Below are 16664 nucleotides of genomic sequence, written 5' to 3'. Positions count from 1 at the left end.
GAGAGGATGTTTCCAATAGTGGGGGAGTCTCGGACCAGAGGACACAGATAGAGTGGTTGTGGAGAGGATGTTTCCAATAGTGGGGGAGTCTCGGACCAGAGGACACAGATAGAGTGGAGGTGGAGAGGATGTTTCCTACAGTAGGGGAGTCTAGGACCAGACGGCACAGACAGAGTGGATGTGGAGAGGATGTTTCCTATGGTGGGGGAGTCTAGCACCAGAGGGCACAGATAGAGTGGATGTGGAGAGGATGTTTCCTGTAGTGGGGGAGTCTAGGACCAGACGGCACAGACAGAGTGGATGTGGAGAGGATGTTTCCTATGGTGGGGGAGTCTAGGACCAGAGGGCACAGATAGAGTGGATGTGGAGGGGATGTTTCCTGTAGTAGGGGAGTCTAGCACCAGAGGGCACAGATAGAGTGGATGTGGAGAGGATGTTTCCTACAGTGGGGGAATCTAGGACCAGAGGACACAGATAAGAGTGGATGTGGAGAGGATGTTTCCTATGGTGGGGGAGTCTCAGACCAGAGGACACAGATAGAGTGGATGTGGAGAGGATATTTCCTATAGTGGGGGAGTCTTGGACCAGAGGGCACAGATAGAGTGGATGTGGAGAGGATGTTTCCTATAGTGGGGGAGTCTCGGACCAGAGGACACAGAGTGGATGTGGAGAGGATGTTTCCTGTAGTGGGGGAGTCTAGGACCAGAGGACACAGATAGAGTGGATGTGGAGAGGATGTTTTCTATAGTGGGGGAGTCTAGGACCAGAGGGCACAGATAGAGTGGATGTGGAGAGGATGTTTCCAATAGTGGGGGAGTCTCGGACCAGAGGACACAGATAGAGTGGTTGTGGAGAGGATGCTTCCAATAGTGGGGGAGTCTCGGACCAGAGGACACAGATAGAGTGGATGTGGAGAGGATGTTTCCTGTAGTAGGGGAGTCTGGGACCAGAGGACACAGATAAGAGTGGATGTGGAGAGGATGTTTCCTATAGTGGGAGAGTCTCGGACCAGAGGACACAGATAGAGTGGTTGTGGAGAGGATGTTTCCAATAGTGGGGGAGTCTCGGACCAGAGGACACAGATAGAGTGGAAGTGGAGAGGATGTTTCCTACAGTGGGGGAGTCTAGGACCAGACGGCACAGACAGAGTGGATGTGGAGAGGATGTTTCCTATGGTGGGGGAGTCTAGGACCAGAGGGCACAGATAGAGTGGATGTGGAGGGGATGTTTCCTGTAGTAGGGGAGTCTAGCACCAGAGGGCACAGATAGAGTGGATGTGGAGAGGATGTTTCCTACAGTGGGGGAGTCTAGGACCAGAGGACACAGATAAGAGTGGATGTGGAGAGGATGTTTCCTATGGTGGGGGAGTCTCAGACCAGAGGACACAGATAGAGTGGATGTGGAGAGGATATTTCCTATAGTGGGGGAGTCTTGGACCAGAGGGCACAGATAGAGTGGATGTGGAGAGGATGTTTCCTATAGTGGGGGAGTCTAGGACCAGAGGACACAGAGTGGATGTGGAGAGGATGTTTCCTGTAGTGGGGGAGTCTAGGACCAGAGGACACAGATAGAGTGGATGTGGAGAGGATGTTTCCTATAGTGGGGGAGTCTAGGACCAGAGGGCACAGATAGAGTGGATGTGGAGAGGATGTTTCCTATACTGGGACAGTCTCGGACCAGAGGGCACAGATAGAGTGGATGTGGAGAGGATGTTTCCTATACTGGGTGAGTCTCGGACCAGAGGGCACAGATAGAGTGGATATGGAGAGGATGTTTCCTATACTGGGACAGTCTCGGATCAGAGGAAACAGATAGAGTGGATGTGGAGAGGATGTTTCCTATATTGGGGCAGTCTCGGACCAGAGGGCACAGATAGAGTGGATGTGGAGAGGATGTTTCCTACAGTAGGGGAGTCTCGGACCAGAGGACACAGATAAGAGTGGATGTGGAGAGGATGTTTCCTATATTGGGGCAGTCTTGGACCAGAGGACACAGATAAGAGTGGATGTGGTGAGGATGTTTCCTATAGTGGGGGAGTCTCGGACCAGAGGACACAGATAGAGTGGTCGTGGAGAGGATGTTTCCAATAGTGGGGGAGTCTCGGACCAGAGGACACAGATAGAGTGGATGTGGAGAGGATGTTTCCTACAGTGGGGGAGTCTCGGACCAGAGGGCACAGATAGAGTGGATGTGGAGAAGATGTTTCCTACAGTGGGGGAGTCTAGGACCAGGTGGCACAGACAGAGTGGATGTGGAGAGGATGTTTCCTATGGTGGGGGAGTCTATGACCAGAGGGCACAGATAGAGTGGATGTGGAGAGGATGTTTCCTGTAGTGGGGGAGTCTAGGACCAGACGGCACAGACAGAGTGGATGTGGAGAGGATGTTTCCTATGGTGGGGGAGTCTAGGACCAGAGGGCACAGGTAGAGTGGATGTGGAGGGGATATTTCCTGTAGTAGGGGAGTCTAGCACCAGAGGGCACAGATAGAGTGGATGTGGAGAGGATGTTTCCTACAGTGGGGGAGTCTAGGACCAGAGGACACAGATAAGAGTGGATGTGGAGAGGATGTTTCCTATGGTGGGGGAGTCTCAGACCAGAGAACACAGATAGAGTGGATGTGGAGAGGATGTTTCCTATAGTGGGGGAGTCTCGGACCAGAAAGCACAGATAGAGTGGATGTGGAGAGGATGTTTCCTATATTGGGGCAGTCTTGGACCAGAGGACACAGATAGAGTGGATGTGGAGAGGATGTTTCCTATACTGGGGGAATCTCGGACCAGAGGGCACAGATAGAGTGAATGTGGAGAGGATGTTTCCTACAGTGGGGGAGTCTCGGACCAGAGGGCACATATAGAGTGGATGTGGAGAGGATGTTTCCTGTAGTGGGGGAGTCTCGGACCAGAGGACACAGATAGAATGGATATGGAGAGGATGTTTCCTATAGTGGGGGAATCTCGGACCAGAGGGCACAGATAGAGTGAATGTGGAGAGGATGTTTCCTACGGTGGGGGAGTCTAGGACCAGAGGACACAGATAGAGTGAATGTGGAGAGGATGTTTCCTATACTGGGGGAATCTCGGACCAGAGGGCACAGATGGAGTGAATGTGGAGAGGATGTTTCCTGCAGTGGGGGAGTCTCGGACCAGAGGGCACAGATAGAGTGGATGTGGAGAGGATGTTTCCTGTAGTTGGGGAGTCTCGGACCAGAGGGCACAGATAGAGTGGATGTGGAGAGGATGTTTCCTGTAGTTGGGGAGTCTCGGACCAGCGGGCACAGATAGAGTGGATGTGGAGAGCATGTTTCCTACAGTGGGGGAGTCTGGGACCAGAGGGCACAGCCTCAGGATAGAAGAACGTCCCTTTAGAACAGAGATGGGGAGGGATTTCTTCAGCCTGAGAGTGGTGAATCTGTAGAATTCATTGCCGCAGATGGCTGTGGCTGCCATCGTTGGGTATATCGAAAGCGGAGGTTGATAGGTTCTTGATTAGTAAGGGCAACAAAGGTTACGGGGAGAAGAGAGATGAACGGGATTGAGAGAAATTATAAGTCCCTCTCAGGAGTACTCCTGCAGGATTCCCTGTGGGTTAATTTGCAGGTTGAGTCAGTGGTGAGGAAGGGAAATGGAATGCTGGCAGTTATTTTGAGAGGACTAGAATATTAGAACAAGGATATAATGTGAAGGGTTTTATAAGGCACTGGTGAGGCCTCAGTTGGAGGTCTTGGGCCCCCTACCTAAGAAAGGACGGGATGACATTGGAGGGGGTTCGCGAAGATGATTCTGGGATGGAAAGGCTTGTCATGGGAGGAGCGTTTGATGGCTCTGGGTGTCTGCTCACTGGGATTCAGAAAGGTGATGGGGGGGTGGATCTCATTGAAACCTATCGAATGTTGAAAGCCTCGATAGAATGGATGTGGAGAGGATGTTTCCTATGGTGGGAGAGTCTAAGACCAGAGGACACAGCCTCAGAATAGAGGGGCGTTCTTTTAGAGCGGAGATGAGGAGGGATTTCTTTAGAGAGAGTGGTGAATCTGTGGAATACTTTGGCACAGGAAACTGTGGAGGCCAAGTCTGTATGTATACTTAAGGCAGAGGTTGATAGATTCTTGATTAGTCAGGGCGTGAAGGGATATGGGGAGACTGCAGGCTGAGAGGGAAAAATGGATCAGCCATGATTAAATGGGGCAGAACAGACTTGATGGGCCGAATGGCCTAATTTTGCTCCTAATTGTGCTGCCCAACACACATCCTCTTCAATTTAATGGGATGATTTACAAGGACCTACCGACGAATTAACCTGCCAACCAGGACGCCTTTGGACTGTGTGAGGAAACCCACGCGGTCATGGGGAGAGAATGTACAAACTCCTCACAGGCAGCGATGGGAATCGAACTCGGGTCGCCTGCACTGTAAACCGTCGTGCTGACCACTATGCCACCACGCCGCCCAAGATAGTTGGCCCGTATGAGGGATGCGCGTTAGGGACGCAGTGGGTTGAGAGCCACTGGTTTGTGACTCCTGAGATCCAAGCCCGGTTCTGATCTCCTGTGTGTGTGTGTGTGTAGTCCACACGTTCTCCCCACGACCGTCCGCACGTTCTCCCCACGACCGTCCGCACATTCTCCCCACGACCGCCTGCACTTCCCCCTGGTGCTATGGTGTCCTCCTCGCATCCCTGTGGGTGAATTAGCCCCACAAGTGTGGGAACATGGGCGTGAGTTGGCGGTCAGCACGGACGCGGCGGGCCGAGGGGCCTGTTTCCAGTGTGACTCGGAGTCCGAACTCCTTCACCGGTCGTTATCCACTCTCCCCCCACCCCCCGACCCCCAGTTCGTCACTCTGACCCCATCCCGAGTCTCGAAACCCAGAGATTCCGGTCCCTTCCTGGCCTTTGACCCCTCGGCCTTGACCTTCAAGGCCGACCTCCTTCTTTGCCCAAGCTCCCCCAGGGCAGAGCTGTCCAGTGCTCCCTGCGGGCTCTGTAAAAGGGGGTTAAGCAACCAGGTTTATTGAGCTGGGGTAGCCCGGAGGGGCTGAAAGGTACTCACCGTCTCTCCAGTGTTCCCGATCTGAGGAAGGGGAGGAAATTGCTTTGGCATTTGCAGCGACCGGCTGACTAATCCTCACATCCTCTGCTAGTTGGTATAATGCCTGCTTTTGTGACTCAGCACTGAGTCACCGTGGATCTCACCCTGAGGTCCTGTCTTACTCACACTAAACCCCCCCCTTTCAGCTGCTCATCCTGTTCCCTCCCCCCCACCCCCCGTAACCAGATCCACGCAGCACGTGACTCACCTGCCTCGTGGGACCTCGGGGTCTCAAGCAGTGCGGTGCTCCCTCCTCAACTGTCTCTCCCTCAGGGGCTGCTCCCTCTGTCTCTCCCTCAGGGGCTGCTCCCTCTTCGTCCCTCCGCAGGGGGCTGCTCCCTCTTCGTCTCTCCCTCAGGGGCTGCTCCCTCTTCGTCACTCCCTCAGGGGGCGCTCCCTCTTCGTCCCTCCGCAGGGGGCTGCTCCCTCTTTGTCTCTCCCTCAGGGGCTGCTCCCTCTTCGTCCCTCCTGCGGAGGGGGGGCGCTCCCTCTTCGTCCCTCCAGCAGGGGGCGCTCCCTCTTTGTCTCTCCCTCAGGGGGTGCTCCCTCTTCATCGCTCCAGCAGGAGGCACTCCCTCCCTCACTGCTCCTTTCTCGTTGCCCCCTCCTCGTCTCCCCACCCCCCTCCTCACGCCAAACCCCCCCCCCAATAGAGACCCTCGTCGTCACTCTCCTCCACCTCCCCCCAACCCCCCCGCCCGCCGGCACGGCTTTGTCCCCGGCCCCAGACTCGGAGGCCGGAAGCGGGGTTGGTCGCCGATGGTTCAGGTGCGGGTTTCGCTCTCCGCGTGTTAATGCTCCGCTCTCTCCCCCTCCCCCCCCCGCCCGTTTGCAGCTGTCGCCGGAGGAAGAGGAGCGGAAGAGGCTGCGGCGGGAGAGGAACAAGCTGGCCGCGGCGAAGTGCCGGAACCGGCGGCGGGAGCTTACCGACTGGCTGCAGGCGGTGAGTACTGTGTCCACGCGGGGTGCCGGGGGCCCTCACTGTCTGACCTGGGGGGCCGGGTTCCTTACCGACGCAGAGCTTTTCACGTCCGTTCTCCCCCCACCCTCCCGCGAGCATCCGCGTCAAAGTCAAGTCGATTGTCACGTACAGATTTATCGAGGCCCTCTGTCGATTGTGGTCGGCCGTGGATACCGTCTAGACACGCGAGCCCGGGCGGGGCGATACGGAGAGCAAGCTGTTGCCCGCGCAGCAAGCTCCCCCTCTCCACGCATCCGATGAGCCCAAAGAAAAGGCAGAGACCGGTACAGTTTGGCACCAGGAGTCGCCAGTCAGCGTTGAACTCACCCTAGGGGCTCCAGCTCCCGATTTTACCCTCGGGGTTCACTCCCGAGGCCTTCCCCACGAGGGCAAGGCAGCAAGGGTTTGAGATCAGAGTTTTCCTTCTCCGAGATGAGCTGACAAGTCCCATTTGCCCGAAGTGACTGGTTTTAAGGCAGCAGTAACCTGCCTTTGCCCCTTCTCCTGCCAGTGGAAACGGTCCTGTTGGGCTCAGTAGCTAAGCCACACGTGAAGGTCAGGAGCTGGGCCTGGTTATTGTCCACGTTGGGCGCTTGTCGCTCTTTCTCTTTCGGGTTTTTTTGTTTCGTGGCGGCCTGTAGGGAAGTGAATCTCAAGGTATACGTCCTTTGATAATAGAAGTTCTTTGAAGTTTGCCTTTAGCTGCTATGCACTTCCTTCAGAACCAGGGCCAGGATACCCCTTGAAAACCTCAACGTGTTAGCCTTATTCTGACAGGAAACGTGCAAGCTTTGTTCTCTCAGAATTTCACTTCTGAAGGCCTCCCACTTACCGAGCACACCTTTGCCAGAAACCAGTCTCTTCCAATCACACTTGCCAGAATCTTCCTGATGCCACCTCAATCCCCCAATTTAGAATCTCAACTTGACCCGTTCCTCTCCAGAATTATCTTGAAACAAGTGAAAGAGGAAGAAAGAATAAAAATTGGCCTACCAGAAGATCAGAGTGGCATTGAGTCAAAAGAGATAAGACCGTAAGACATAGGGGCAGAATTAGGCCATTCAGCCCATCGAGTCTGCTCTGCCATCCCATCATGGCCGATCCCGGATCCCATTCAATCTCATGCACCTGCCCTCTCACCCGATCCTTTGGTGCCCTGACCAATCAGGAACCTATCAACTTCCGCTTTAAATCTACCCACGGACCTGGCCTCCACCGCAGTCGGACAGATTCACCACACTTTGGCTAAAAATATTCCTCCTTACCTCTGATCTAAAAGGTTGCCTCCTCCCCCCCACCACCATTTTGAGGCCGTGCGCTCTAGTTCTGGATACCCCCACCGCAGGAATCATCCTCTCCACATCCACCCTATCTAGTCCTTTCAACATTCAGTAGGTTTCAATGAGGTCTCCCCCGGCATTCTTCTAAATTCCAGTGAGTACAGACCCAAAGCGGCCAAACGCTCCTCATGTATTAACCCCTTCAGTCCCGGCATCATCCTCGTGAACCTCCTCTGGACTCTCCCCAATGACAACACATCCTTTCTGAGGTGTGGGGCCCAAAACTGTTGACAATACCCCAAGTGTGGCCTGACTAGAGTCTTATGAAGGCTCTGCATTATCTCCTTGTTTTTCTATTCTATTCCCCTTGAAATAAATGCCATCATTGCATTTGCCTTCTTTCCCAAAGACTCAACCTGTAAATTAATCTTCTGGGAGTCTTGCATGAGGGCTCCTAAGTCCCTCTGCACCTCTGATGTTTGAACCTTCTCCCCATTTAGATAATAGTCCACACTATTGTTCCTTTTCCCAATATGCATTATCATAACGTTTCCCAACACTAGGTTGCATCTGCCACTTTTTTGCCCATTCTTCCAATTTGTCTAAGTCCTGCTACAATCACATTGGGGGAGATCTTAAATGGACGCAGAGTTCGTAGAACTGAGGCAACGCGGTAGTGGGATCGGGGTGGGGGGAGAACGCATTCCGATTACAGAGGAGGAGGTGCCTACTGTCTTGAGGCAAAAAGAGTTTCTCGAGGAGATTACCAGAAAGGTCGCTGAAGAAAATGCTATAGAGCCTGTCTCGGTGAACTTTAGCAAGGGCGTTGACAGGCTCCCAGCGTGGGAGGCACTGGTCCAGAGGAATCAGCCACTGGGCATTTAGAATGAGATGGTAAATTAGCTTGAACGTTGGCCAGAGAGTGGTTGTAGAGGGTTGCCTCTCTGACCGGAGACCTGTGACTGGTGGAGTGCCGCAGGGATTGGTGCCGGGTCTCTTGTTGTTTGTCATCTATATCAGTGATCTGGATGGTAGTAAGAGCACAAGACATAGGAGCAGAATTAGGCCATTTGGCCCATCGAGTCTGCTCTGCCGTCCAATCCTTTTCTCCCCTCCTCAGCCCCACTCCCTGGCCTTCTCCCTGTAACCTTTGATGCCGTGTCCAATCAAGAACCTATCAATCTCTGCCTTAAATACACCCAATAACCTGGCCTCCACAGTTTCATGTGGCAACAAATTCCACAAACTCACCACCCTTTGGCTAAAGAAATTTCTCCGCATCTCTGTTTTGAATGAGCGCCCCTCTATCCTAAGGCTGTGCCCTCTTGTCCTAGACTCCCCCACCATGGGAAACATCCTTTCCACATCTACTCTGTCTAGGCTTTTCAATATTCAAAAGTCTTCAATGAGATCCCCCCTAATCCTTCTAAATTCCAGCGAGTACAGACCCAGAGCCATCAAACGTTCCTCGTATGATAACCCTTTCATTCCTGGAATCATCCTCGTGAGCCTCCTCGGGACCCTCTCCAATGCCAGCACATCTTTTCTTAGATGAGGAGCCCAAAACTGTTCACAATACTCAAGGTGAGGCCTTATAAAGCCTCAGCATCACCTCCTTGCTCTTGTATTCTCGACCTCCTGAAATGAATGCTAACATTGCATTTGCCTTCCTCACCACTGACTCGACCTGCACGTTAACCTTTTGGGTGCTCTGCACAAGGACTCCCAAGTCCCTCTGCATCTCAGATCAATGTGGTTAACTGGATGAGCAAATTTGCAGATGACACTAAGATTGGGGGTGTAGTGGACAGTGAGGAGGACTATTGTGGCTTGAAGTGGGATCTGGACCAGCTGAAAAAAATGGCAGACGGAATTTAATGCAGACAAGTGTGAGGTTTTGCACTTTAGTAGTCTTACACAGTGAACGGTAGGGAACTGAGGAGGGTGGTAGAACAGGGGGATCTAGGAATACAGGTCCGTAATTTCTTGAGAGTGATCGCAGGTAGATAGAAACATAGAAAACCTACAGCACAATACAGGCCCTTCGGCCCACAAAGCTGTGCTGAACTTGTCCCTACCTTAGAAATTACCCACAGCCCTCTATTTTTCTGAGCTCCATGTACCTGTCCAGGAGTCTCTTAAAAGACCCTATCGGAAGAGGAATAGACAGAGTGGATAGCCAGCGCCTCTTCCCCGGGGCACCACTGCTCAATACAAGGGGACATGGCTTTAAGGTAAGGGGTGGGAAGTTCAAGGGGGATATTAGAGGAAGGTTTTTTTACTCAGAGAGTGGTTGGTGCGTGGAATGCACTGCCTGAGTCAGTGTGGAGGCAGATACACTCGTGAAGTTTAAGAGCCTACTAGACAGGTATATGGAGGAATCTAAGGTTATATGGGAGGCAGGGTTTGAGGGTCGGCACAACATTGTGGGCCGAAGGGCCTGTACTGTTCTATGTTCTCTCTCACCATAGTAAAAAGCACCTTTCACTTTTGTCCTTTGTATCTGCCTCCACCACTGTCAGGGTCATAAAGAGAGCTTTTGGCATATTGGCCTTCCAAAATCAGATTATTGAGTACAGGAGTTACGATACTGAATTTGTACAAGACGTCAGTGAGGGCTAATTTGGAGTATTGCGTGCAGTTCTGGTCACCTACCTACAGGAAAGATGCCCATAAGGTTGAAAAAATACAGGGGAAATTGACAAGGATGTTGCCGGGACTTGAGGGCCTGAGTTATAGGGAAAGGTTGAACAGGTTAGGACTTTATTCCCTGGAGCGTAGGAGAATGAAGGGAGATTTGATGGAGGTGTACAATAGATAGGCTAGGTGAGACTCGAACTAGAGGTCATGGGTTAGGGGTGAAAGGTGAAATGTCTAAAGGGAACGTGAGGGGGAGCTTCTTCACTCTGAAGGTGGTGAGAGTGTGGAACGGGCTGCCAGTGTTCAAAGGTAACATTTGATAAGTACGTAGCGGGAAGGTCTGAAGGGCTATGGTGCAGACGTGGGTCGATGGGACAAGGGAGAATAACAGTTTGACATGAAGAGCCTGTTTCTGCAATCCCTTTCTTTTTTTAATTAATTTTATACGCGTTTCTACAATAGAGCCACAGAAAATAAAACCCATCAACAAAATGGAGATTTATACAGTGCAAAACAAACAAGTCCAATATATAATTCATAACAATAACAAAAAAGCACCCAAAATAAAATCATGTAAGATTAGTATCCACCCCAACCTCCCAATGGGAAAAAAATTCAGGCCAACCATTTCTGTGTATAAAAGAAAAAAAATTAATCGGAGCATTCAACCCCACATATAAGATAAAAGAAAATATAATGCCAACTATGAAAACTATAATGTAATTCACAACAAAAAACGTAAAACTTACAGGGGGAAAAAAAGCTGAAAGTAAGGGATTGTAGCATACAAAATAATAGGATAAAGTTAACCTAAAGAGGAGTTTTGAAAATATTCAAGAAAAGGTCCCCACACCTTATGAAACCTCATGTCCGAATTAGGAGGTGAATAATGAATCTTTTCGAGGTCTAAAAACAGGACATAATATCACTAAGCCATCGAGCGTGAGTGGGTGGGGCAACATCTTTTCACCTAAGAAGAACTAACCGACTAGCTAAGAGAGAGGCAAAAGATAATGTTCGACGTTTAGTCGGACTCAAGTGCACGTCTACTTAACCCAAAGTGCCGAAAAGAGCAATCAGAGGGTTAGGTTCTAAATGGCAATTAAGGATATGCGATAGGGTTGAAAAAAACTTCTCTTCAGAATTTCTCAAGACTAGGACTTGCCCATATGGATAAGAGAAGCCTCAGCCCCTTTACACTTATCACAAATGGGACCAATGTCAGGGTAAAACCGCAATAATTTAGTTTTAGACATATGAGTCCTGGGCACATAGAGAGGTTGAGTTGACTGACTTAAGAATTGAATCCCAAACCGCATCAGACAAGGAGATCATGTTCCCAGGGAATTCTAATTTTATCGAAGGGAGCAGGCCTCAAAATCACTAACTTATCTCGAATAGCAGATATTAAACCTTTACCCAGTGGATTGATACAAAGAAAGAGGTCCAGAACGTTTTTCTCAGGCATCTCAGGAAAGTTTGATATTAAAAGGTTAATGAAATGTCTAATTTGAAGATGTGGGCACGTGGCCAAGTGGTTAAGGCATTGGACTAGCGACCTGAAGGTCGTGAGTTCGAGCCCCAGCCGAGGGAGCGTGTTGTGTCCTTGAGCAAGGCACTTAATCACACATTGCTCTGCGACGACATTGGTGCCAAGCTGTATGGGTCCTAATGCCCTTCCCTTGGACAACATCGGTGTCGTGGAGAGGGGAGACTTGCAGCATGGGCAACTGCGGGTCTCCCATACAACCTTGCCCAGGCCTGCGCCCTGGAGAGTGAAGGCTTTCCAGGCGCAGATCCACAGTCTCGCAAGACTAATGGATGCCTTTATTAATTTGAAGATATCTAGAAAAAATGAGTATTAGCCAGGTTAAACTTTACGGACAGTTGTTGAAAAGTTGCAAAACGATGATCTATACAAAGATCTTCAAAGTGCCTAATACCTTTTCTATGCCAATCATGAAATGTTGAATCCCGCATAGAAGGTAGGAAAAGGTGATTGTGTCAAATAGGGCTAGAGAGAGAAAAACCATGAAGACCATTAAATTTTCTGAACTGAGCCCATATTCTCAGAGTGTGTCTAATAAGAGAATTAACAATTAGTCTAGGCAAATGACAAGGAAGTGTGGAAATAGAGTTCAACTCCATTGCCACCCATTTTGGGCAGTCAGACTGATTATGGAAGAAAGACCAAAAAATAAGACAACGAATATTGGCTGCCCAATAATATAAACGAAAATTAGGCAAGGCCATACCACCTTCCTTTTTAGATTTTTGAAAGTGAGCTTTATTAAGTCTACAGCGTTTACCCTTCCATATATAGGACGAAATAATAGAATCTAACGCATCAAAAAGAAGCTTTAGAAGTGAAAATTGGTGAAGACTGAAATAGATACAAAAATTTAGGAAGGATATACATTTTAATGACATTAATTCGACCCACAAGAGACATAGACAAGGGTGACCACTGTGTCAAACTCTGTTTTGTAGAGTTTAGAAGACTGGTAAAATTTTCTCTGAAGTTTTTTTCTAACCCAGGCTGTCCCTACCCGGGGTTGACGGTTCTGGTGAAACGAGAAGAAATTCAAGATTCAAAAAACTTTATTGTCATTCTAACCATGCATCAGCTCTGCAGGGCAGAATGAGACAGCGTTTCTCAGGGGCAGTGCAATCATGACATATAACAAACGCAACGCTAAATAATAAACATAACAATAAATCGTAAAGCACAACAGCCACATGTCAGTTAAAATCAGTTATAAGTGTCCAGTGCAAGTTAAAAGTGTCCAAAGCAGAGAGTCAGGTAGAGCAGCTATTTAGCAGTCTGACTGCCTGTGGGAGGAAGCTGTTTAGTAGCCTTGTGGTTTTAGTTTTGATGCTCCTGTAATGTTTACCTGATGGCAGAAGAACAAACAGTTCATGGAGAGGGTGTGAGGGGTCTTTAATGATGTACCGTGTCTTCTGGAGGCATCGACTCTGAAAGAGGTCTTGGACAGAAGGTAGGGAGACCCCAATAACCTTCTCTGCTCCCCTAACCACCCTCTGCAAGGCTTTTTTGTCGACAGCACCGCAGCTGGAGTACCAGGTTGTGATGCAAAAGGTCAGCACCCTCTCAACCACGCCTCTGTAGAATGTAGTTAAGATGTTAGTGGGGAGTGATGCTTGTTTAAGCTTCCTCAGAAAGTGAAATCTCTGACAGAACTGCCCCTTTTCTTTGCGTTTTCCAGGAGACCGACCAACTGGAGGACAAGAAGTCCTCGCTGCAGAAGGAGATTGCTGAGCTGCAGAAGGAGAAGGAGAGGCTGGAATTCGTCCTGGAGGCTCACCAACCCATCTGCAAGATCGCCGAGGACGGCGGGGTCAAACCCGGGCCGTCCAGGGGCTGCGGGTCAAAGGTCAAAGGGCAGGCGGCCAAGCCCCGCCCGGCGGACGTCTCCATCCCGTCCGCGTCCCAGCCGGCCGAGAAGCAGGACGTGGAGGCCCTGCACACGCCCACCTTGATCGCCACCCCTTCCATCACCCCCTTCACCGCCTCCCTGGCCTTCACCTACCCCAGCGTGCCGCCCTACGACCCGGAGCCTCCCGCCGGGCCCTCTGGCCCAGCCACCGGCGCCCTCTCCTCGCCCGAGGCCTGCGCGGCGGCCCACCGCCGGGGCAGCAGCAGCGGGGGCGACCAGTCGTCGGACTCGCTCAGCTCCCCTACCCTGGTGGCCCTGTAGGGCCCTCCAACGGGACCGTTCCCTGGGCAGGGGGGACCGATCAGCTCTCGCGTAGGGGGTGGCCGGGAAAGGGCCAGAGCGGCCTCCCCTTCTTTGTTAAACCCCACCCAACCTTTTCTTGCCCACCTCCGCTCACTCGATCGTTGGATGCGTCTGACGGCCAGACCCTTGCGTTTCGGGTTTTTTATTTTGCGTCAGGCTGCGAACACTGGGGCGGGGGGGATCTCCAAACCAGAGAACTCAGATCTATAGCAAGACACAAAGGTCGGGCAGCATCTACGGAGAGGGATAAACAGTCAACGTTTCAGGCTGAGACCCTTCCTCGGGACTGGAAAGAAAGAGGATTGAAGTTGGAAGGGTGGTGGGGGGGCGAGGTGAGAGATGTTCAAGGCATCAGATAAGAGGCTACCCAGCTGGTATACAAGGTATTGCCCCTCCAACCTGACTTTGGCCTCATCATGGCAGTAGAAGAGGCCATTGGACAAGTTAGAATGGGAATGGGAAGTCAAATTGAAATGGGTAGCCAACGGGAGATTCTGGCTCCAAACTACCCACCGTCTGACCCAAGAATGATGGATTCCCAATCTCCCTTCTGTCCTTGCGGGGAGGCGATGGCCATCAGGTGACCGCGGGGGGGGGGCGGTGACGTCATATCCTGTAGTGCCGCCATCTTCCTCCCACCGGGCGGCACGCGTCCTGGCGCCGCCCGACCCCGGAACCGCTGCAGGGCGGCTGGGGAGTCTTGCGGCTGCCGAACCCAAATTCTCCGGCGGGCCGTCTCGGCGGGGGGGGGGCGTCAGGAGCCCCGAGCGGCTGCGTATCCCGGCGCCAGGGGCTGCGATCGGAAGGTGGTTGGGGGGCAGAGGCCGCTTGTCCTTTGAGGGCTTTGCGGGGACGGTAGGAGGTCCCCCCCGAGGATTGGCGCAGGCAGGTCTTCGCTGGGAGGAGCGATCAATCATTTAGACACCCCGGCCGAGGACCAACCCCACCCTACTCTCCGAATCCCTCGCAAACGGCCTTGCACCTCCCCAACAGAAGTCTGTCGGAAATGGGGCTTTGAGGTACGGAGTGGTGGAACGCGTTGAACCATCGCCTTGCGGCTCCAGAGACCCGGGTTCAGTCCCTATTGCGGTGTTGTGCGTGAGAGATCTGTTTCTACCCCCCACCCCCACCCCGTGAGGGTCAGTGTGGGTGTCTGTGTGACCCTCCCCACCCCCCCACTCCCCCTAGTACTCCGGTTCCCTCCCGCATCGGTCGGCCAGTGTGCATGGATTGAGGGTAGGGGTGTGGGGGCAGTCAACGGGAATGTGGGGAACAGAATGGGATCAGGGTCACTGAGTGGCTGGCGTCCGGCACGGGCCTGGTTCCGACTCTGAAGCGATCGGCCGGTAGAGGAGGGCGCGGAGCTGGGTGAGGTGGTGGGGGGGCCGGTAGGAAGCGTTACACTGTTCCTCTGAATCCCCGGCGTTGTGGTCTTCCCAGCGTCGACCCTTGTGCTTTTCGCTGGGGTGGCAACCTGTACCTCTCTCTCTCTCTCTCTCTGGAGACCAAATGAATGCTTAAACCCAGGCAAGTGATTTCCCCTGGCGGCCAAACACAGCCTGGAGGCGGGTAATGGTTTGGGGCCTGACTATTTATTGTAGGATCTTTCAAAAGTATTTTTGTATAATCTATTTTTTACACTAGCTATATGCTGAAAATGTCTGTATGTATCAAAGAATATTAAAGCACTTGCTACTTAGCTATGAATCACTGGCTCTTGGTCAGTTTTCTTCACCACCCCCCCCCCTTCCGCCGCACACAGCCTTTTGAGATTTCAGATTACAGATTTATTGACAAACACTATAAAGTCTGCAGATGCTGGAAATCCGAAGCAACACTCGGCAGGCCAGGCAGCATCTGCAGAAAAGAGTACGCGGTCGACGTTTCGGGGCTGGGAAGGAAGGGGTAGAGTAAGAAGGTGGGGGGGGAAGATGTACAAGGTGGTAGGTGATAGGTGGAACTGAGGGAGGGAGAGGGGGTGAAGTAAAGGACAGGGACGATGATGGGTGAGAGGGATGAAAGGCTGGAGAAGGGGGAATCTGATAGGAGAAGGTAGAAGACCTTGGAAAAAAAGGGAATGGGGAGGAGCACCAGAGGGAGGTGATGGGTAGGGAAGGAGATGAGGCGAGGGAGGGAAACGGGGATGGTGAAAGGTGGGGCAATAACCGGGAATTCGAGAAAACCATGTTCGTTCCGTCAGGTTGGAGGCTACCCGACGCAGATCGATTTACTGTACAGCGAGACAGTCGGTGAACTGTGGCATCAGCGTTAACCACGAACGTGGCCACGAGTCGCGGCTTGCGAGCGTTGCCAGGCACGCTGGCACCCACGTACGTTCGGTGGCCGCCTCATCGGTTACACCGGTACGTCTGGTTAACGCAGGTACCTAATCGGCCGATCGTATGGCAGCGGCTCAATGCATAAAAACTTGTAGACGTGGTCAAGAGGTTCAGTTGTCCAGACCTGACTTTAGAATGGTAGGAAACTACAGCACAGAAACAGGCCATTTGGCCCATTGGTCTGTGCTGACCCGTTTAAATTTATCCCATGTTTCCACATAACTCAGGCCCTTATAAATTTTCTGTGCACTCTTTCAACCTTGTTTACACCTTTCCTGTAGGTAGGTGACCAAAACTGCACACAATACTCCAAATTAGGCCTCACCAACGTCTTATACAACTTCAACATAACATCCCATCTCCTGTACTCAATACTTTGATTTAAGAAGGCCAAAGTGCCAAAAGCTTTCTTTACGACCCTATCTACCTGTGACGCCACTTTCAATGAATTATGGACCTGTATTCCCAGATCCCTCTGTTCTAAGAACTCCTTTCTTTCTTTATTAATCTTTTTATTGATTTAAAAAAAGCATAAATACAATCAAGAGGAGAATTAGTTCAAAAACATATATATCAGTAACAATATAAACCAAAGA

The 16664-nt window shown here is 51.5% G+C and overlaps 1 protein-coding gene across 6 annotated transcripts in view; it reads left to right on the top strand.

The window, feature by feature from the left end:
* Positions 1-13698, top strand: part of fosl1a (FOS like 1, AP-1 transcription factor subunit a) — a 102235-nt gene extending 88537 nt beyond the window's left edge. For all 6 annotated transcript variants that reach the window (XM_063036607.1, XM_063036610.1, XM_063036608.1 and 3 more), the window contains exons 3-4: positions 5923-6030; positions 13196-13698. In XM_063036607.1, coding sequence (XP_062892677.1) covers positions 5923-6030; positions 13196-13687 — 600 coding nt within the window. In that variant the 3' untranslated portion in view covers positions 13688-13698. The remainder of the gene's footprint in view (positions 1-5922; positions 6031-13195) is intronic.
* The last annotated feature ends 2966 nt before the right edge of the window (positions 13699-16664 follow it).

Source organism: Mobula hypostoma, chromosome 30, assembly GCF_963921235.1.
Source record: "Mobula hypostoma chromosome 30, sMobHyp1.1, whole genome shotgun sequence".
NCBI classification, from domain to species: Eukaryota; Metazoa; Chordata; class Chondrichthyes; order Myliobatiformes; family Myliobatidae; genus Mobula; species Mobula hypostoma.
This window is presented reverse-complemented; position numbering and strand designations above follow the sequence as displayed.